The sequence below is a fragment of the Bubalus bubalis genome, chromosome 2 (genome assembly GCF_019923935.1).
Source record: "Bubalus bubalis isolate 160015118507 breed Murrah chromosome 2, NDDB_SH_1, whole genome shotgun sequence".
Classification (NCBI taxonomy): domain Eukaryota; kingdom Metazoa; phylum Chordata; class Mammalia; order Artiodactyla; family Bovidae; genus Bubalus; species Bubalus bubalis.
In genome coordinates, this window is record NC_059158.1 from 148,464,389 (window position 1) to 148,487,672 (window position 23,284).

At 43.0% G+C, this 23,284-nt stretch overlaps 1 protein-coding gene across 7 annotated transcripts in view; it reads right to left on the minus strand.

The window, feature by feature from the left end:
• PLEKHM3 (pleckstrin homology domain containing M3) overlaps positions 1-23,284 on the minus strand; it is a 226,219-nt gene that overhangs the window by 188,049 nt on the left and 14,886 nt on the right. For 6 of the 7 annotated variants that reach the window (XM_025278111.3, XM_025278113.3, XM_044937700.2 and 3 more), the window contains exon 2: positions 8,154-9,064. In XM_025278111.3, coding sequence (XP_025133896.3) covers positions 8,154-8,748 — 595 coding nt within the window. In that variant the 5' untranslated portion in view covers positions 8,749-9,064. Of the gene's footprint in view, positions 1-8,153; positions 9,065-9,247; positions 9,346-23,284 lie in introns of those variants that run through there. The other variant, XM_025278114.3, reaches the window with a different exon arrangement.

Below are 23,284 nucleotides of genomic sequence, written 5' to 3' on the forward strand. Positions count from 1 at the left end.
ATCACTAACACTGTACACCAGAAGTTAATGCAATATTGTAAGTCATCTATACTTCAATTTAAAAAAATAGAAAAAGATGGAAAGGTCTCATAGAGGATGTGGCGTTTAAACTGATCCTTGAAAGATAATGGAGGATTGTGAAAAGTGAAGAAGGCTGGGAAGGTCTGGGTGAAAAGACATCATGTGCAAAGGCTAAGCTGGTTGAACACACATGGCACATTCAAAATTAGCACCGAGATGGGGGAAGAAGGGGCTTTCCTGGTGGCTCAGATGGTAAAGAATCCGCCTGCAATGCAGGAGACCCAGGTTCGATCTCTGGGTTGGGAACATCCCTTGGAGAAGGAAATGGCAACCCACTCCAGTATTCTTGCCCAGAAAATCCCATGGACAGAGGAGCCTGGCAGGCTCTAGTCTATGGGGTCGCAAAGAGTCGGACGTGACTGAGCAAATAACACCAGGGATCTTTATCACTAGGTGGGGAAGAAAGATGCAGGTGATAAACTTAGAAAGATTATCTAGATGCTTTAGAAAATTTACACTTGATTTTTGTAAAGAATGGGGAACCATGATTCATTTTTAAGAACAGAGTAGCATGAAAAGATCTGTGTTTTAAGAAGGTAACTCTAGACGTTTGTAAAATTAGTAACTATAGTCCTCCTTAGCCAAGAAAGATAAAATGCATTAACAAAACAACCGCAAAGAGAGTCAAAGACACTTCATTTTCAGAGTTCCCATATAGATTTGTTAGGAATTAGGACGCCAGGTGGCGACGAGGCATGTTAGGTTTCCGAAAAATATAACCAATGGAAACCATACAACCGTAAAACATCAACTTTCTGTGACCTATTTTGGCAACTTCTTTGCACTGACTAATGTGCTGAAGGGTGAATCATAGAGTCAGCAAGAGCCCATGTCCTGGTGACGTCACTTGTTCTAAGCCCACAGGAATATTCCCACTTCTATTGGCTCCAAGGCTTCTGAGAAAAATCATAACTGAAAAAGCAGTCAATTTAGTGGAAGTCACAAATTTGGCCTTTTTTTTTTTTTTTTTCTCAAGTGAAAGATGGGGGAAAAGGGAATTGAAATGGAGTAACACAGAACTCAGGATAAAGAAACCATACTGCCATGGTTTTTCCAGCCCTACATAAAATCTCTGTTGAGATCTTCTCCTGAAGATCTCAGCACAAGAAACACAAGCAAAGGAATGGCACTAGATCACCAGAGAGTGAGATCAAAGGAACCAAAAGCCCAGCTGACCACTACGCTTGCCAAGCAGATGAAAACGTGAACACGGCTAGGAGGGAAGCACCAGTCAGATTCGGGTTTCAGAGCTCCACAGCTAAGGCCAAGGATTTCTTTTACACTTTTTTATTTTAAAAACTGCAACAGCAGTTCATCCAGAAGTAGAGTTACAAGGCACACAGAAATCCTTCTGTGTAAAATAATTACAGCTATGCCTTTATTTCCACCATGACTTTCTATCACTGATCTGACTACAGTAATTAGCTCCCACACAGCCATGAGTCAAGGTCAGTTCAACTACATCTTAGAATTGTTTTAGAGCTGGAAAAGATTATAAAGACAATTTAACCTGCTTTACTAAGTTTATAAACCAAAGGCAACAGACAAGTGATTTTTCCAAACTTCCGTGGCGAGTTAGGAACAGAGGCGGGATAAAATGCTTGCAGGCCCTAGGTGAGTGTTCTTTCCATAAAGCCTCCCCTTCCTCTACTACGTGTATATATTTAGAGCAATAAGTGTGTGTGTGTGCGTGTGTGTGTACACCTAATTTTCATATTGATAACATTCCAGTGTCCACATATTCCTATGACTTTTCATGTTCTTACCTTAATATATTTTTATATTTGGATTGTAATCCTACAGTATTACATCCTCATCTTCTTTATCCCATGGAAAATTCCCTGCTGCCTACAGCTGTACCATTAACTCAGTAAACAAAATAGGATGATAGTCGTGCCAAGGGGTAACAGGTTAAAGCAGATACTAGTTGGGAGCATGTCTGTATAGAATGAAGATTACCATAGTGCTAGGACTAAAAAGGAGCCATTCTGGTGGTGGAAGCAGGGCCTCTACTCAGGACTGGCTCCCAGTCACACCTTGCTACAGCTGCCCCGGGCAACGCAAACCCTGGGATGATGGCAGGAGGAAAGGCTGGCCCTGGGGAAGCTTTGGGCTCCACCACCTACTCTGAGGTAGCTCAGTGGTAAAGAATGTGCCTGCAGTGCAGAAGACCTGGGTTCGATCCCTGGGTTGGGAAGATCCCCTGAAGAAGGGAATGGCTACCCACTCCAGTATTCTTGCCTGGGAAAGCCCATGGACAGAGGGGCTTGGCAGGTACAGTCCATGGGGTCCCAAAGAGTTGGACTCCACTGAACGACTAGCACTTTCACCTATCCTGAGGTTCTTTAGAAATAACTGCCTGTGATGTAAGGTGACGGATGTGTCACTTAACGGATGGATACGTGCTTCTGTAATGTATACGTGTACCAAATCATGACGGACACCTAAAATATCTTACGATTTTGTCGATTACACTTCAACAAAGCTGGGGGATAAAAAAGAACTGTTGCTGTCTCCCTAGACCTATTCCTTCCCATCAGTTTATGACCTCACCCTTTGGACATGATAATTCCATCCTCAGATAATGCAGACAGTCTTAACTAGGTTGGATTCAAGCTATACTCCACCCACCTTGTAGGACCCACTGGCAGGATCCTTTGTTCACTTAGCACTTAGCACAGTCTATCTTAGGTTTGCCTCTATGTGAGGCAATGGAATCTCAAGAATGCATTCACAGGCTTCTGAGTAAGACAGAAAGGCAGCGGAGATGGGGCAGAACTCTGAAGCCCTCTTTCCATGGTCACAAACCAGGGGTTCAGTTCCCTTGTGCTTTTCTGCATGGCTAACATTCAAGGTTGTGAAGAGCAAAGCTGCAATCTTCCTTCTGCAGACTCACTGGTCCCCTAAAGGACTGTGACCAGCTCTGCAACTGTCCATGTAGTAAATGTGTTAAAGCAGGAAACAAACCTTGCTTAGCTAGACTGCTTTGGTGCGTCTCAGTTTTTCCTAACCAGTGATTCCCCAAGGGATTAATTTTAGTTAATGAACACTATCCAGGTCTGTTTCTTCCATACCACTTCCTACCCTTTACCCCAACAGGGACTGATTCCCAACACAGCTTCCAGAGTGGAGGGTTCTGGAGATAGAACTACTGGCTTCCAAAGTAGGGGTTCAGGTCTAGCTTCATGGTTAAGAGCATGGACTCTGAAGATGGAGTGCCAGGTTCAAATTGAGGATCCACTTGTTACTAGTAGGGGGACTGTAAGCACGTTACTAAAGCTCTCTGTGCCTCAGTTTCCTCATCCTTAAAATGGAGTCAATAAAAATGAATTAAAAAAGCGACTATCTGCAAAGCACTTAAAACAGTCAGTGAACAAAGTATTATTATTATTTTTTCCCTTCTCTCTCCACCTGGGCTCTCTCACTTACCCTGAGGATAACACACCAGGTGCTTAAATGTTGGCTTGACGGTAACAAGGAGGCTATTGATCAGTTTGGTGTATATTGCTCTCATATATACCAAAAACCTAGTAAAGAAGTGATCTTCAAACCTAAAGCAATAGTCTTCTATAAAGAAACATTATGAGGGAACAGGCAAAAGTTGAAGAGTGATGCAAAAAATTACCTCACAGGACCGCCAACTACAGAAAGAGCAAAGGGCAAACACAATTATCTCCCCAGGCTCTGTGCTCCCCAAACAGCAGTCAGAAGATTCCTCTACAAAGGGCAATCGTAACCGTAACTGTGTGACCCTGGAGTCTGAGATGGTATCCGGAGACTCCTCCACGGCCAGGACACCATTCTTCCAACACGAGGGGCTATTTTATAAGCCATATCTGTTTGATTCTCTCTTATCACAAGGAGAGTACATGGCAGCCTTTGAGATGAAAGCAAATCTTCATTTTTCACTGCTGCTAAAGAACTTCACAGAAAAGACATGCAAGGTATGAGATGCTATGAGATGACCGGGCGAGGCTCTCGGAAAAGAGGGTGGAGTGGTCCTTTTTCTAGAAAGGCATAAACCTGCTAAAGAAGTTGATGTTATTAATTTATCAGCTTTATTTCTATCAGAATTATGTTCATCTCACATGTAAAAATTTGTTTTGAGCACATATTATGTTCAGAGCCCTATATTAGGTACTGAGGATAAAACAATGCACAAGAAACAATCCCTTCCTCAGTGACCATAAACTCTGGTGTGGAAGACAGTAAACTGTTGATGACAAGTCTGTATGAGACAAGGGATGGTCTATTTCTCATTAACGAACCAGTGAATAGCTATGAGAAAGTACAATGCAGGAAGGCCAATTGAAGAAATATTTATTGTGAGCCCATTTTATGAAATTGACTATGCCAGGAGAAACCAGGAGTGATTGGCAGGATCACTTTGATTCTCATGGATGAGTTTCAAATTCAATTGTAATAGTAATAATATTACTAAATGTTTAAGACATTTATTAAGTGTTTGAAAGTGAAAGCGTTAGTCGCTCTCTCCTGTCTGACTCTTTGCGACCCCATGGACTGTAGCCCACCAGGCTCCTCTGTCCACGCGATTTCCCAGGTAAGAATACTGTAGTGGGTTGCCGTTACCTTCTCCAGGGGATCTTCCCAACCCAGGGATCAAAACCAGGTCTCCTGCATTGGAGGCAGATTCTTCACTGTCTGAGCCACTAGGAAAGACTTAAGTGTTTACTATGTGCCAAACATGGTTATGAGAAGCACTTTAGATCTTTTAACCCCTTTAATGCTCACAAGATACTGAGGTAAATACTATTATCCCATGCTTTATGGCCAAAAAAATAAAGGCTCAGAGAGGTTAAGAAACTTGCCCTATGTTACACATCAAGTAAATACTGAAACAGGGATTGAAACTCTTAACAGTCTAGACCGGGAGTCATTTTTTTAATACGCTCACTACCTTGTCAGACCAGAAGGCCTTCTTCAGACAGGCTTGCCCATTAGCCAAATAGCTCTTACTATACCTCAGCTACCCACTGCCCTCAATATGCCAAAATCTGAGTTGCTTTATACCCAGAGCAATGTTTATCCTCAGTAAAGCTCAAAAGCCCAGTTAGTCACTGCCAAATGAGGCGGAAGACACAGAGGCCCTACCTAATAAAGAAGACCCTCAGGTGTATTGTTACAAAGGAAAGGGAAGGGATGGGGGTGGGCAAAAAAGGAGGAAGGGGCAGCTGAGGAGAAACCCACTTCTGGAAAGTCTCTAAGCTACTCACATGAGCTCAGAGAAGGATCCAGAAAAGAGTAAAAAATCAACTGGAGAAGACTACAAAGTAATACAGCCCATAAGTAAGGGAGAGACACAGAGATAAGGGCTGGACACAAAACCAGGCTGCCCTATTCAATGGAAACCCACCTCACTTAAGTTTATTTCTTCTGCGGAGCCCTCAACCTCTCATTACCCTGTTAGTTTTTACAACAGCTGAAGTGGAGGATGTGAGGATGATGGGCTCTTTTCTGGACACTGAACTTCCAAGTGCCTGTGGGACACTCCAGCAGAGATGCCCCAGGCAGTGGGATGTGTAAGTCAGAGGCTCAAGAATGAGGCCTGGCCTCATTCCAAACCTCCTGGGTCCTCAGCTCCAGCTCTGGCCAAGACACCACAGCACCTTCCTCGGCTTTGGCCATACTCCTTCAGGAGGAACAACTGCTGCAGTTTGGATGGCTACTTTCAAAGATTTTAAAGCGAAGTTCACTCAAAGATCTTGTCTGATTTTGACAAGGATGTACCTGGGTGCTGACACCCCTCACCCACTCCCAAATGCAGTGAGAATTACAGCGGGCAGAGTGGGTGACCAGCCGTGAATCTAACTCTTCTCCACACACCCTCCCCACCAGCCCAAGAATGGGCGGCCAGCGGCCCTGCTTACCCCTGCCCTCAACCAAGTGAGCAACACAAACAAGATTTATATCTCCTGTTCTCCACAGCGTCCCAGACAGAAAAGATGCCAGAAACCTGGCAGGTCATTTCCCAACTTTATTAATTCCTGATAGAATGTGTATTCCATGGATACCCAAAAGCTGGCCAGGAGAGATAACATCAGTACCTGCAAAGGCCATTTGTTACAGTTTGCTTTTCAAAATACCATTCAGTTCTTATATTTCAACATAATACCCAAATTTTTTAAAATTGAGAATTAAAAAGTAAAGATCATGGTCCATCATATCCTCAAGGGAGCAGCTAAGGAAGGTTCTCTCTTTAGGTTCCTTTAGAGAACTTGAGGAAGGCCAGTTTTTGCATTTACAATCTAGACAAGATAGGAAAAATAAAACTGTAGATACGACGTCCTAACTTGGGTTAGGCCAGGGATTTAGAATGGTTATAGGGGTTTAGTGATTTTTTTTTAAAATCTAGGTGCACTCCAAGAAACTAAACAAGAACTGAGCTTGCTTACTAGTCAATGAGTACAAATGTTTACACAGCATGGGTGTGTATTCAGTCCTCAGTCATGTCCAACTCTTTTGTGACCCCAAAGACTGCAACCCTCGAGGCTCTTCCATCCATGGAATTTTCCAGGCAAGAATACTGAAGTGGGTTGCCATTTCCTCCTCCAGGGGATCTTCCTGACCCAGGGATAGAACCCGCACCTTCTGCATTGGAAGGTGGATTCTTTACCACTGAGCCACCTGGGAAGCCACTTGTACATGAGCCTAAGGCAAAACTCTCATTCTTAAATAAATAAATACGTGTAATGCTAAAACAGAAACAAAGTGCAAAAAAAAGTCTCCCCAGTTAGTTGAGCAGAAGCCATCTAAACTAGGGCTTCCAAGGTGGTGCTAGCGGTAAAGAACCCATAGCCAATGCAGGAGACATAAGAGATGTGGGTTTCGTCCCTGGGTCAGGAAGACCCCCTGGAGGAGGGCAGGGCAACTTGCTCCAGTATTCTTGCCTGGAGAATCCCATGGACAGGGGATCCTGGAGGGCTACAGCCCATGGGGTCACAAAGAGTAGAACACGATTGAAGCAACTTAGCATGCACTCACACATCCAAATTAAGAGGTTATGCAAGGTAGTTGAAGAATCATTAGTAATAAATGATTACTGTATAAATGTATACATGTATAAAGCCTGTATAAATGAGGTTATCATCAAGAAAAACACTGAGAGAAACAGAGAGATGGTTTGTCGTGTCTCACAGAAGAGGAAGTTCACATGTTCATACGTACATGAGTACGTGCCCATGTGCACGGGTGTATGCATATAAAACAAGAGAAAAAGAAACTTGGGGCCTACACCATGAGGTCCTAAGCAACCTTTTCACACTGTCCCTCCCACGATCATCATGAGATCCTTTGGTCTCCTTGAGGGTCAGCCCGCTCTCCTCTGTCTGTCCCTCTGTCCGCACCATAATCCTGACCGAGTGTCCTCCCACTGCAACTCTCTTTCTGCAACATAGTGTCCTTCAAGTCCAGCTCAAGTTCCACGATGTCTCACTATCCTTTTCTGACAAGTCCAGCCCAAAGCGTCCTCTCCTCCCTCTATCTTCTTACAATCAGTGTTACCCATTCTTTAAAAAAAAATCCCAACAATATAAAGTCAAACAAAAGTTCCCTTCCAGGTGTTTCAGTTGAGCACCTCCTTTCTCTCACCACTTTCTCTCACCACTCAGGGTGTCTTTCTGAGTCTTTGGGAGTGTCTGATCCCCTCAGCCTAAGGAGAAGTTCTTTACGGCAGGGACTGTGTCTTCCTACCTCATACAAGCCTTCATAGCACAAGACTGATGCTTATGAGCTGATAAACATCTATTGATGTGAATAAGTGGTATCATGCAATGTCAAAGGAAAGTACTGCCTTAGTTACGGGAATATTCTGATTCTAACAAACAAGATTAGGAAAGAGAATTAACCACAGTTATCCTTTCCCTCAGTACCTCCTAGGACAATAATAAGACTGGAGACTTCAGATAAGGTAAGTGTGGAGGTAAATGGAAGAAGGGGCTTAAGTAGGCAAAGACAGACATGGACAGTGGAGAGGCAGACTTCCATGAGGTAGATGCAAGAGAGACAAAGCAAAATCAACCACTGTTCAATAGCAGTCAGCTATGAAGACATACCTGTATTTCCTTGAGCATCTTCTACCTTGTTTGATGAGGACAACAGCAAAGAAGGCCTGGCGAAGTGAGGACCCTGAAGAGATACTTCTTGCTGCAGAGGCATGGTTTTGAGGACCACCCTCCAGTCCACCTGGGTAATATCTGACCTTGATCGAGCATGCCCAGGCTTAAAAGTAGAGGTCTCATCCAATAAGTCATTCACAGAACGAGGTCTGTCTCTCCGACGCTGACAGATGTTGAAAAAATTAAAGGTGGATGCTTCCTTTTGTTCCATCCAGGACAGATTATCTGGGGTCGTTCCCTTCTGGACCATAAACTGTTCTTTGGCAGGGAAGACATTTGGAATTTTGGTGTCTAAGAGTTTGCTCTTACAATGGTCCCAGATCACACCCCCCTGGCCCAGGGAGGTGACATTTCTGATAGCACCATTGTCTATGTTACCGAGGACCTCCCGCCCCACCAGTTCAGGGACTTCTTGGATCCCATAAACCTCCGCTTGCTGCACAGCCTTTTCGAGCTTATTGTCAAAAGTATTAAAGAAATCCTCAGTCACTTCCAAGGCTGGGCTAATATCATCCACTTCCAAAGCTTCCATGTCATAGGCTCCAAGGGGCCAAGGCCTCCTACACTGGTTCAGGAAAGGGCTTCATGAACATTCACCCAACGAGGAGAAGCGTTTTGGGCAACAAAGTTCTGGAAGCAACTGGAAGGAACTTTCATTCAGCTGCCCAGAGCAGGTCAAGCACAAGGGTAGCTGATTTCCCGAACATGAAAAGCATTTTCTAGATGATAACAGTCATCAACAAAGATACTGGGAGACAAATACTCCTTTGAGAGTACTCTTCAGGGAGACCACTGTCAAGACAACAGGAAGTGTTTGTCAAAGCAACGTCACGACCATCTTTGATTTCCTGAAAGAAAATAAACAGAACAACATTGGCACATGGTTCATTGTATTCTACACATACGAATCTCCCAGTTATATCCTCATCTAGACATCTCTTCCATGACAGTCATGCCCAAATGTGGACAACACCCAGAAGTTCTACTGTTAAGAGTACAAGTACACATCTCTACTTTGTGTTAAAACTTACATAGAGCAGCGTGGGACTCCTGATGAGCAGAATTAAAGTCAAGAGCTTTTACTCACACAGAGAAGCCTTTTATAGCAGGTGTGAAAAGACTGCCCTGGCAAATCTCTGTTGATACTGACCTAAAATAGTAAGCAAAAGAGACTAGGAATTCTGTGACTGGACCTTTATCATAATCAGTCTGAAAGTCATAATTGCATGAGTCTTTTCACAAACTTTGAAAGCAATGATGGTTTGATCAGCTCAAAGGTGCAAAGGGGAAGCAGAGAGGAAGAATGGCCCTTCTTCCTCTGAATGTTACTGTGCTATGCTTCCTACGTTTGGATGACGTAATGCCTGAAAGATGACTCTGAACAATTTTTCCAGTCAGCTTGCAAAAAGGTTTCAGTGTTGAAACTCCCCGAGGCTTTGAGGATTGCCTATGTGTAGGTTCGGGAGATTCCCTGGTGGCTCAGATGGTAAAGTGTCTGCCCGCAATGCAGGAGACCTAGGTTCAATCCCTGGGTGGGGAAGAGTCCCTGGAGAAGGAAATGGCAACCCACTCCAGTACTCATGCCTGGAAAATTCCATGGATGGAGAAGCCTGGTGGGCTACAGCCCACGGGGTCACAAAGAGTTGGACACGACTGAGCGACTTCACTTTCACTATATGTAGGTTCAGCCTTGGGGCTGGGCAGAAAGAATCCTAATACTACTTCACTGTCTGAGATACCTAGATCCTCGAGGCCAGGCCGAATGAGAACAGTAATGCTGTCCAATATGGAGGACATTAGCCATACATGGCTATTTAAATTTAACTTTATTAAAAATCAAATAAAGTTCTTCAGTCACACTAGCCACATTTCACATGCTCAACATACACCTTTGTATCTTTACCAAAAAACGAACAAACAAAACAACTAGGTAAGCTCTGTTTTCCTTAACTACTTACAAGTAGATAAACCAGGCAATTAGCAACACCTTTGCAAGCTGCTATAAAGGTACATAAATGTGCTTTTCTCTCTAAAACTGTACAATTTCTGTGGTACATTAAAATCATTTTTAGCACTTAGGCCATGAAATCATTGTATTTACATTAACAGCACTAATCTATATTGCTTAATGTGTAAAGCTAGTATATACAGACTTTTATTTTAAATGTATCAAGGTGTGCAGGTTATAGGAACTTGGTGGCTAACCTCTCGTAAAACTGATAATGACTGTGAATTTATCTACTTTTTAGATTTTGATTTTTATTATGTTGGCAAGGAACTGACTGAAAATCAGTTATAACATTTTTCTAGTTGCAAACAGGGTTTTGTTTGCTGTGTCTATGCTAAGCCTGAGTCTCCTGAATTTTATAGCAGAGTTTTACCACTTCTGTAATTTTGGAACTTGTAATTTTCAGTTTCATCTTGTACACAGAGGCTAAGAAAAAAATATCAAGTAAATCTTAAAAATTTTAGTTCTTTATTGACTAAAATTCTAAATGAACATCATAAAGTATGCTTCCCACTTTAGAGAAGAGACACTAAGGTGCAGAGCACAAAGCTATTTACTTAAGATTCTATTTTGAATATTCCTTTCCTTACCCAGTGCTTAAAATTCAGTCTTTATATATACTAGAAAGCATAAATACCTTCAAATTGACTTTTTTTTTTTTTAAATCAAAATGTCTAGGGATATACTCGTTGTGTTCCCTGCTTTGGTATTTGCAAGCTGGTTCAGTTCAGTTCAGTTCAGTTTAGTTGCTCAGTAGTGTCCGACTCCTTGCGACCCCATGGACCACAGCACACTAGGCCTCCCTGTCCATCACCAACTCCCGGAACCTACCCAAACTCAAGTCCATTGAGTCGGTGATGCCATCCAACCATTTCATCCTCTGTCATCCCCTTCTCCTCCGGCCCCCAATCCTTCCCAGCATCAGGGTCTTTTCAAATGAGTCAGCTCTTTGCATCAGGTGGCCAAAGTATTGGAGTTTCAGCTTCAACATCAGTCCTTCCAATGAACACTCAGGACTGATTTCCTTTAGGATGGATGCGTTGGATCTCCTTGCAGTCCAAGGGACTCTCAAGAGTCTTCTCCAACACCACAGTTCAAAAGCATCAATTCTTCAGTACTCAGCTTTCTTTATAGTCCAACTCTCACATCCATACATAACTACTAGAAAAATCATAGCCTTGACTAGACGGACCTCTGTTGGCAAAGTAATGTCTCCGCTTTTAATATGCTGTCTAGGTTGGTCATAACTTTCCTTCCAAAGAGTAAGTGTCTTTTAATTTCGTGGCTGCAGTCACCAGCTGCAGTGATTTTGGAGCCCCCAAAAATAAAGTCTGACACTGTTTCCACTGTTTTCCCATCTATTTGCCATAAAGTGATAGGACCAGATGCCATGATCTTAGTTTTCTGAACGTTGAGCTTTAAGCCAACTTTTTCACTCTCCTCTTTCACTTTCATCAAGAGGCTCTTTAGTTCTTCTTCACTTTCTGCCATAAGAGTGGTGTCATCTGCATATCTGAGGTTATTGATATTTCTCCCAGCAATCTTGATTCCAGCTTGTGCTTCATCCAGCCTAGCCCTTCTCATGAGGTACTCTGCATATAAGTTAAATAAACAGGGTGACAATATACAGCCTTGACAGACTCCTTTTCCTATTTGGAACCAGTCTGTTGTTCCATGTCCAGTTCTAACTGTTGCTTCCTGACCTGCATAAAGATTTCTCAAGAGGCAGGTCAGGTGATCTGGTATTCCCATCTCTTTCAGAATTTTCCACAGTTTATTGTGATCCACACAGTCAAAGGCTTTGGCATAGTCAATAAAGCAGAAATAGATGCTTTTCTGGAACATATAACCACCACTGGCCAGCACTGCTGGTTTGCGGAACATTTCATCCCAATGCATTCTAAATTTGTAAACTTGTAGACAAGGTAGGGGCCTTTGAGATCATCCTTGCAACCCCAATCTTCCACAGAAAGGGACATTGAGGTCCAGAGAGAATAAGAGGTCCCAAGGATACTTCGAATGCAATGCCTCATTTAATCCCTCATTAAGGGCAGTAACAACTCAACTTGAGAACCACTTCAGTGCTGTTTACCCAGGAATTCTAGAAACCACTCATCTACCCATCCATTCATGATTCATTAAGGTCATGACAGATAAAAGATGCTGACGACGGAAAGATGAATCAAATACACTCTGGCCCTAGACTCGTGGTCTATCATGATGAGCCTAAGAAAATAAGTCCAAAACACTTCCTTGATAGAGAATGGAAACAGATTTGGTGGGCGAAGGAGGGAGGGGGTCACTTGACAGCAAGGGTGAGGGAGAGATTAAGGATATGTCCTTTGAGTTGAGCCTAGAAAACTTAGATGGTATTTGCCAGGATAGCTCGGAAGAAATTAGGAAGAGTAAATCACCTTTTGGTTAGCAAGGGATTTTCAAGTTCATTATATAAAATGACTTTTCATAGGCAGTGGGGTGAGCAATACAGTGGAGTATAGCAAGCAAGCTAGCAGATCTAGAGTCAGATCTAGCTCCAAATCCTAATTCTGTCTCACTCTAGCTATGTAATTTGGGGTAAGATTCCCTGACCCACCCCTATTCCAACCCAAGTCCTTGGAACTAATCTGTTCTTCCTATTCTAGGAATTTCATTTTTGGTGCTTTCCACTGCTTCTGTCCAGAACCTACAAAGCTATTTTCTTTGTTTTCTGATGTAAACATGCATTAATCGTACTCTTCACCATGTACCCCAGGATTTCCAGGCCACTCTTCCTCTCCTCATTCCTCCACTTAGTCACACAAGCCTTTCAGTTCCTCCTCCAAGGTTTACCTTTTGGATCTCCAGGCCTGCACTCGGGCTGATCCCATTGCCAGAGGAGTTATGCCCTCCTGGACTCTTTCGCCCATCACATCAATGCCTAATCATCTTTGAGGGTCCAACCTAACACCAAGTGACAAACCCGCACTCTCTAAAGAGGGCCACAACAATAGTTCCTATCCCACGTGCTTTTCTGTAACGAGAACTTGCTACTTCCCCATCAGAGAGAGTGTTTACATTTCCTCTCCTGAGAATGTGGGCAAGGCTTGTGATGTTTTGATCACTAGTGTGTGGCAGAAATGATACTGAGCCCATTGGAGGTGCAGCCCTGAATGGGCCTGGCAGCTTCCTCTTCCTATTTCTTGGAGCTCTAAGCCAATTAGACAGAAAGTCCAGGCTACTCTGCTGGAGGGAGAGGCCAAGTGTTAGAGCACAGAGGCACCAGACACATGAGGGAAGAAGCTGTCTTGAATGGCAGCCTAATTGAGCTCTTTGATGATTCTAGCCCCAGTCAGTATCATGATCCCAAGAGAGAATTTTCCAGCTGAGTCTAGTCATCCCAGACCCATGAGAGAAAATAAATTGTTTTAAGACACTAAATTTCAGAGTATTTTGCCACACTACAAACAATCATCAGGACTCATCACTTCCTTAGGGAAGCATTCTTTGGTGTCCCAGACTAGGTTAAATGTCCTTGTTTAAGGATACAAGGGCCTTGGTTCAGAAGAGCACCAGCATTTCTGTAAGTTATACACACGACATCCATAATTACTAGTTTCGATGTCAATATCCACTCAGACAGCAATTTTGTTCACCTATGGGCCCCCTAAACACAGTTGAGGTTCAACAAAGTATTTGTTGAATAAATGAATGACAGGAAAGGAGCAGGGCACAACATTTGAAGAAAGACATAGCCTCAGGACATGACACACTGATTAGAACCAGTCGTGTCCAACTCGTTGACACCCTGAATTCTCCAGGCCAGAATACTGGAGTGGGTAGCCTTTCCCTTCTCCATGGGATCTTCCCAACCCAGGGATCAAACCCAGGTCTCCCGCATTGCAGGAGGATTCTTTACCAGCTAAGCCATAAGGGAAGCCCAAGAATACTGGAGTGGGTAGCCTATCCCTTCTCCAGCAGATCTACCTGGCTCAGGAATCAAACTGGGGTCTCTTGCATTGCAGGCAGATTCTTTATCAACTGAGCTATAAGGGAAGCCATTTTAAACAATTAAATAATAATAAATAAATAAAATAATTTTTGAATGGCTAACTTTAGAATCATGACATTGTTTTCCTTTCCTCTTTTTCTTTTGTCAGTACTCAGGAAAGGAGGAGGGCACAGCCTTTAAAAGAATGACACAGCCTGAGAACATGACACGCTGATTGGAACCAATTAGGGCCGAGATGGCAGACCTTGTCAACTTCCACTAGACCGTGAGCCTCGGTATACACTCACTGTAACATGGTGACGATGACAACAAAGACGTGTGCTCAGTCATGTCCAACTCTTTGTGACCCCATGGACTATAGCCCGCCAGGCTCCTCTGTCCACGGGATTTTCCAGGCATGAATACTAGAGTGTGTTGCCATTACACCCTCCAGGGGAATTTCCTGACCCAGGGATTGAACCTGCATCTCCTGCACTGGCAGGCAGATTCTCTACCACTGTGCCACCTGAGAAGCTCTCAGTTGTAACATATCAGCATGCTAAATGACACCCCTACAAGCACCATGACAGTTCCAAGGCCAACCATGAAGGTCAAAAAGTGGACAGTGGCCCAGTCCCCAAAGTTCCCACCCCTTCCCCAAAATAGCTGGAACACTCCTCCCACTCAATAGCCTATGAAACTTCCCATCCCTATAAAAACTGACAACTCCATATCCTGGTGCCTCTCTTGACTTCTGAGATGATTCACACTCTGTCTACAGAGTATGTTATCTCCCGGAATAAACCCTCTTTCACTTTACTATGGCTCTCTCTTGAATTCTCTCCTCTGTGAAGGCAAGAAGCCACACTTGGTGGCCATCACAGGGACTAGGATGTGACCATCCTCTCAAGTCCCAGTCTCTTTCCTGAAATAGTCCCTCTCACTGACAGCCCTCTCATCACATAATGATTATCTCTAGCAATAAATAATAGAGGTACTGCTTTAACAACTGCCAAAAAAATTACCCTTTAGTGTAATAAATGAATTAACATGAGAGATACAGCTTTTTGACTGCATTTGCACAGTATAAATTAAATAGCTAAAAAGAATTTGAGAGCTGCAGTGATTTATTCATTCCATAAATACTTACTGAAGCAACTACTGTGTTCTAGGCACTGGTGATACAACAGTGAACAAGCCAGACATAAATCCTGTCCTTATGGAGCTTTTATTCCAGTGGTCAAAGTGAATCAAAGTGTTACTCACTCAGTTGTGTCTGACTCTTTGTGACCCTGTGGACAGTAGCCCACTAGGCTACTATGTCCATGGGAATTCCCAGGCAAGAATACTGGAATGAGTTATAATTCCTTTTCTAGGGGATCTTCCCGACTCAGGGATCAAATCCAGGTCTCCCACATTGCAGGTGAATTCTTTACTGCCTGAGCCACCAGGGAAGTCCCATATTCTAGTGGAGCACTTACTATTTAGACACTGTTCTAAATGCCTTCAATGTCTTTGCTGTTGTCATTCAGTCACTCAGTTGTGTCCGACTCTCTGTAACCACATGGACTGCAGCATGCCAGGCTTCCCTGTCCTACACCAACTCCTGGAACTTGCTCAAATTCATGTCCATCAAGTCGGTGATGCCATCCAACCACCTCATCCTCTGTTGTCCCTTTCTCCTCCTACCTTCAATCTTTCCCAGCATCAGGGTCTTTTCTAATGAGTCGATTTTTCACATCAGGTAGCCAAAGTATTGGAGTTTGAGCTTCAGCATCAGTCCTTCCAATGAATATTCAGGATTGATTTCATTTAGAATTGACTGGTTTGATCTCCTTGCAGTCCACTGGACTCTCAAGAGTCTTCTCCAACACTACAGTTCAAAAGTATCAATTTTTCAGCTTTCTTTATGGTCCAACTCTCACATCTATACATGACTACTGGAAAAACCATAGTTTGATTAAGCAGACCTTTGTTGGCAAAGTAATGTCTCTGCTATTTAATATGCTGTCTAGGTTGGTCATAGCTTTTCTTCCAAGGAGCAAGCATCTTTTAATTTCACGGCTGCAGTCACCATCTGCAGTGATTTTGGAGCCTAAAAAAATAAAGTCTGTCACTGTCTCCACTGTTTCCCCATCTATTTCCCATGAAGTGATGGGACCAGATGCCATGATCTTCGTTTTCTGAATGTTGAGCTTTAAGCCAACTTTTTCACTCTCCTCTTTCACTTTCATCAAGAGGCTCTTTAGTTCTTCTTAGCTTTCTGCCATAAGGATGGTGTCATCTGTGTATCATATTCATGGAAATTAATAGGTAGAATGGGGGTTACCAGGGGCTAGGGAAGGAGGTAAAAGGGAGTTGTTGTTTAATGGGTATAGAGTTTAAGATTTGCAAGATGAAAAGTTCTAGAGATGTGTTTCACAGCAATATGAATATAAATACTATTGACCTTAAAATGATTACAATGGTAAACTTTATGTTTGTTTTTTTTTAACCATGACTTAAAAACAAGCAGAGGGCCACCTTTTCTAGTGGGCTGCGGTTCAGAAGATCTAATTCCTGGCCTAGGAGATCTAGTCCAGCCCCCTGAGGAGAGGAGGCTGACGTCAGGAGTGACAACTATGGGTCTCAGTACGAAGAAAGGAGCTGCAGCTGCTTCAGTTACCAGCAATGGGACTCCGGTAAATTACCTCATCTTCCTAATCTCAATCTTCACATTTGCAAAATCAGCAAGTTAACATAAATTAACTTTAAATTTAACTTTAACTCTCCTAAAATATCAACAGCTGAGGGAATTAAACAGGACAACCCATGGCATGGTTCCCAGCACACAGTATGTGAATGTTGCCATTGTCCAGTCGCTCAGTCATGTCCAACTCTTTGTGACCCCATGGACTGCAGCACATCAGGCTTCCCTGTCCTTCACTATCTCCTGGTAACAGCCTAAAAGTCCTCACTCTCCGAACCCCACCCCCCACCCTTCAAAACACACACACACACACACACACACACTGGCCTCCCTGCTGGTTCTCTGACTTGCAGACATCTTCTCCTCTCAGGGTCTTTGCACTGGCTGACCCGTTCCTCGCCCCTGTTCCATACCAACATGGTCAACTCTCTTTTTAAGTGACTGTTCATGTCACCTTCTCAATGAGGCCTGCCCTGACCATCCTATTTTAAATTACAACATGTGTCTCTACCCTGGACTTCTGATCTTCTTTACTCTGTGGGGGTTTTTTAGTAAATTTTAAATTTTAGAACATATTGAGATTTACATAATTATTGCAAAAACAGTACAATGAGTTTGCATATACCCCACACCCCATGTCCTCCATGTAACATCTTGCATTAATATGGTATGTTTATCACAATTAATGAACCAATATTAATATATCATTGTTAACTAAAGTTCACACTTTGTTCAGATTTCCTCAATTTTGCCTGATATCTTTTTCCTGTTCCAGGATCCTGATCAGGGTAAGACATGGCATTTAGCTGTCAAGTCTCTTTAGCCTTCTCTTGGCTGTGACAGCTTCTCGGGCTTTACTTGTTTCTGATGACTTCAACAGTTTCGAGGAGTACTGGTCAGGTATTTCACAGGCTATCCTTCAACTGAGATTTGGTTGATGGTTTTCTTGTGATGAGATTAGGGTTGTATGTTTTGGGGAGAAAAACCAGAGAGGTAAGGTGCTATTCTCATCATATCATAGGAAGAGTAGATACCATCAACATGACTCACTACTGCTTACATTAACCATGATCACATGGCTGCAACCTTTTTACATCTACCATCCTCTACTGTACCACTCAATTGAATAATTATTTAATATCTAGTGTTTCTCCCTCCTCATTAAAGTGAAAGCTCCTCAAGGGCAGGAATTGATACTTATTTTGTTCACTCATGTATCCCAAGTACATTAGAGAAATACCTGACACACACACACAAAGCACTAAATAGATGCATGTTGCATGAACACATTGTTATTCCTTTACAGGACGTTCATGGCCCTTCATGACCCATCTACCTCTTTATTTTGTTGTTCCCAGCTAACACTCACCTTGCTGTTTTATTTCTCCATGCTTTGGCCCAAGCTGGGCAACGTTCCAAATTGCTCAGGCTCTCAGAACACCCTGGGTTTGCCACAACGTACTGAATGCTCAACAGTCCTCTCTTGATCCCACTCTACATTCCAAGTACTTGACAGCTGGCACATGATGTCTTATTGACCCTCTTATATAATCTCTATGTCTTCAACCTTCGGTGCTCCATGTTCCAACTTTTCTCCCCTTGGAATTTTTCTTTTCCCTAGGATGTATAGTCCTCAAATTCACTATACAAGGGTCTAATGCCAAGTTTAGTCTCTATAAGTGAACACCTCTTACTAGCTTGCCTCATCTGGTTTTGAGATTAATTAAAAATAACACATTCAGACAGATCAAAGTAGGGAGAGTACTTTCCTCTGACAAAGTGAACTGAGTGAAACCACCGTGGCAGTGCAGTCTGATTTGCTTCTACATAAAACTGGAAATCAGGAGCTAAGCAGAACTGAGTTCTAAATCTGGTTCAACCACACATGTGCTGGGTGGCCTCCGGCAAACTGTTTATACTCCTGGGCGCCTTACTCAGTTACCTGCATCCAGTAACATTGCTAATATCAAACTGCTTCACGTGTGGATCATTCTCTAGGTAGCTGTTTCGATTTCAACACACTTTTTTTAAAAAATGTAAACAGCTGTATAATTATGGAGCCCTCCACCAGACCTCACCCAAACAGCCATGTGCTCCTGGTCTCTCCTGGGAAAGACATGTCAGCCCAGCAACAGCAACATCAGCAACCAACTATTTATAGCATCCTGCATTTCAGCCAACTCAATGATCTACAGACATTTTATCTTATTTTTATAAAGAATACTCTTTCTGTAAAGCGCTATTTCCCCAGCATGACAGGTTGAGAGACTGAGGTCCATTTGTCAAGTGTGGTCATAAACACTCAACCCAAGAATCCCATGCAGGCATCCCAATGTAACAGGATGTGGTATCAGTATACTGCTATTTCCTAACAAGGAAATCTGCCGTTTACATGCTCATTAGGCAAGGCTAATTAGCAGGATGAATACAGCAGTCCTCCCACACAGAGGCAGAAGCAGATATGAGTAATAATACCAGTCTGGCCCACACAGACAGGCCACATCTCCCAAGTTGGATGGTAAAAATGAGGACTTCCTCCCACTTGACTAAATGGCTTGTATTCAGAATGTAATGAGTGCTCAAGAGGCTGGGGCACGTAGTTTTAGAAGCAGCTGGACTATGAAGAAAAATGCAATGCTAAAGACACCCTGGATAAACAGTTTCTGCCAATTCATCCTCAAATATGAGAAACAAGGGCGATTATAAGAATGATCAGCACATGTGGCTCTCACATGGTCTTCACTTTGGTTAAGGCCACAGCTGATCGGAAATCTCCTGCAAGTTACATAATGTAAAGGCTCCACCACAAAAGGATCTGACCCTAGTAAGGATGTTTCCGGGCGATCAGGCTACAAGAGGTTAAGCTCTGTTATAAAGACATGTAATGTGAGCATGTTGATGGAGCACAGGCAAGCCAGGAGCAGCAGATAAGGAAATGGTGCTGGTGTGGACCTCAGAAGAAGAAGAGTTCAGAGGTCTTTCAGGGGACAAGGACAGGTAGAAACACAGATGGAATTAAATGGCTACATTTATCTAAGTTTCAATAAATGAGAAGTGTATTGATGGGCAATACATAAGGAACATACCATTTAAAAATATAATTTTATAGTGTTTTTCCCAGTTCTGAAGGTAATAAACACTCATAAAAACCCTGGAAAATACTGACAGGTGTGCAAAAGAAACAAAAATCAGTCATGACCTCAGAACTCAGAGAAAACAGGGTTTTTTTAAAATCTAACTGGACATCAAACAACAGACTGGTTCCAAATAGGAAAAGGAGTACGTCAAGGCTGTATATTGTCACCCTGTTTATTTAACTTACATGCAGAGTACATCATGAGAAACGCTGGACTGGAAGAAGCACAAGCTGGAATCAAGACTGCTGCGAGAAATATCAATAACCTCAGATATGCAGATGACACCATCCTTATCGCAGAAAGTGAAGAGGAACTAAAAAGCCTCTTGATGAAAGTGAAAGTGGAGAGTGAAAAAGTTGGCTTAAAGCTCAACATTCAGAAAACGAAGATCATGGCATCTGGTCCCATCACTTCATGGCAAATAGATGGGGAAACAGTGGAAACAGTGTCAGACTTTATTTTGGGGGGCTCCAAAATCACTGCAGATGGTGATTGCAGCCATGAAATTAAAAGACGCTTATTCCTTGGAAGAAAAGTTATGACCAACATAGACAGCATACTGAGAAACAGAAACATTACTTTGCCAACAAAGGTTCGTCTAGTCAAGGCTATGGTTTTTCCAGTGGTCATGTATGGATGTGAGAGTTGGACTGTGAAGAAAGCTGAGCACTGAAGAATTGATGCTTTTGAACTGTGGTGTTGGAGAAGACTCTTGAGAGTCCCTTGGACTGCAAGGAGATCCAACCAGTCCATTCTGAAGGAGATCAGCCAAGGGATTTCTTTGGAAGGAATGATGCTAAAGCTGAAACTCCAGTACTTTGGCCACCTCATGCGAAGAGTTGACTCACTGGAAAAGACTCTCATGCTGGGAGGGATTGGGGGGCAGGAGGAGAAGGGGACAACAAAGGATGAGATGGCTGGATGGCATCACTGACTCAATGGACATGAGTCTGAGTGAACTCTGGGAGTTGGTGATGGACAGAGAGGCCTGGTGTGCTGCAATTCATGTGGTTGCAAAGAGCCGGACATGACTGAGTGACTGAACTGAACTGACTATTTAATTGAAATAAGATTATATATACAGTTTGGGCATATGATCTGTTTAGATATATGCTCAAAAATCAAATACCAATAAACAACTAACCTTGAAAAGAAAAAAACCTGCCCGAGTGTGCTGTGTCCAGCAAGACCTATAGCCTGGCACCAGGCCCCTGTTGACTGAACTCTCTTCCACTGAGTCCAGGGACCTCCTCACTACACCACCACTAGCTCCCTCACTGCAAAGCCCTGACCTGCCCTGAGCCTGTCAACCAGCCCCTCCTCAAACCTTTCCTCCTCAGGATTCACAGGCACTGAGGTCTCTGTTTCCCTCCTTCTTCTACCCTCCCCTTCTTGGTTCCATCTTCTGCCTTTCCTTACTGGTCTCCTCACCTCAACTCTCTTCTCTGATCATGGCCACATGTACTGCTCAGGTTGTAAGACATTTTTACCTGACTTATCCTCTGGCCAAATGAAGTTCAACTTGTCTCAAGCCAACTCAGTGATTCACTCAATGGTTATTTGCTGACTGCTCACTATGGGCTGTGTGCCGTCTAAGTTACTGGCGAGACAGAAGCAAATACAACCCTTCAGTACAGCTCCCGCTGATGATGGCACAACTCTCTAATCTAGGCCTTTCAGTCTGGGACTAGCTTGCTCTCCAACTTTCCACTTCGCTTTCGTAAGACATTCTTTTCCTCCAAACTGGAATACTACTGCTCAAATGTTAGGCTTTCCCAACTCGAACACTTTGCTTACAATTTTCTCTGAGGTATCATCTCCCACCTCTACCTACTGAAATTCCATCCACTCTTCAAGCTCAATTGGCACCTCTTTCACAAGCTTTCTTTTATTCCTGACCCTAAAACGGTCTGCTCTTTCTTCAACCATCTACAGAACGTCTTTGGTACCACGCCCACAGCTTACATTGCACAGTGCCTGTTCTTTCTGAAATGAGGTGATAAACTATCAAAAGCATATTTTGTGCCAAGTACATTGCTTAGTACTTTATATGTGTAAGCTTCACCATGTTTAAAGTGGTACCATTATTCCCATTTTTACAGATGAGGAATCTGAGGTGCAAAGATACCAAGATTCCTGCAGTCACACGCCTACCCTACTGGACATACAGCAACTTGAGAACAGCAATTCTACCCCATTGCATGTTTATAACCCTCAATGGACCTAACACTATGGCTAATACACAACGTGTATGTGTGTGTCTGTTGGGGGCGGGGAGGGGGGCGGGGTTCAGTCACTCAGTCGTGTCTGACTCTTTGCAGCCCATGTACTATAGCCTGCTGCACTCCTCTGCTCATGGGACTTTCCAGGCAAGAATACTAGAGTGGGTTGCCATTTCCTACTCCAGGGTATCTTGCCGACCCAGGGATTGAACCCATGTCTCCTGCTTGGCCAGCGGATTCTTTACCACTATGCCACCTCAGAAGCCCAGTACACAGTGGGTGCTCAGTAAATACTGGCTGAATGAACAACTACATGAAGTCTGTTTTCAAAGTACTGACATCTATACATATAAACAGCACTCTGGTTTTCTGGCAAAAATATATTTTAATTCATAAGCTCATCTAAGTAAAATCTGACATGATTTCCAAAACACTGACTTGAGCTTTTACATTTTTTTCTTGGTTAGAAAAAGCTTCCAAGCTATTAAAACGGGGTTTAAAAATAACATGGCAAAGGTCAGGTAGCAGAGACCTCATTCAGACATTTTATGAAAACAAAAGCACCTATGCAACACTTAGGAATTACTCTGAGAACCACTCCAAATTCATAGTTCAGCTGGTCAAATTTCCCAGTGATTTAGAGCTCAAGCTCTTTCTAATACCAGGAAGGACACGTTCCCTTTGAAATACCCTCAGGCAATCAACCTAAAGCATTTTCCAGTCCATCTCTGTGATTATTGTTTGTCACTTGCAAAAATCATTGAGACATGTGACACCCCAAGGTATTTTCCCAGAAAGCAAACGAAATGTAAGTATGGCATTTCAAATTTCCAACTGCTCTGTTCTTGAAGGCAGTAACGTTATTATGCCCCAATGTCAACCACTGGATTGGAAAGCTAAGGCTTCTGATTCAGAAGCCCATTTTCATAAAACCAAAATGTCCTGGTTTTAGCAACAAAACAGACACAAACTTCAGTTACTTAAGTGTCTAAAAATGCAGACTCAATGTTTTTCATTTCCCTTTACCTCCATGGCAGGAAATAGT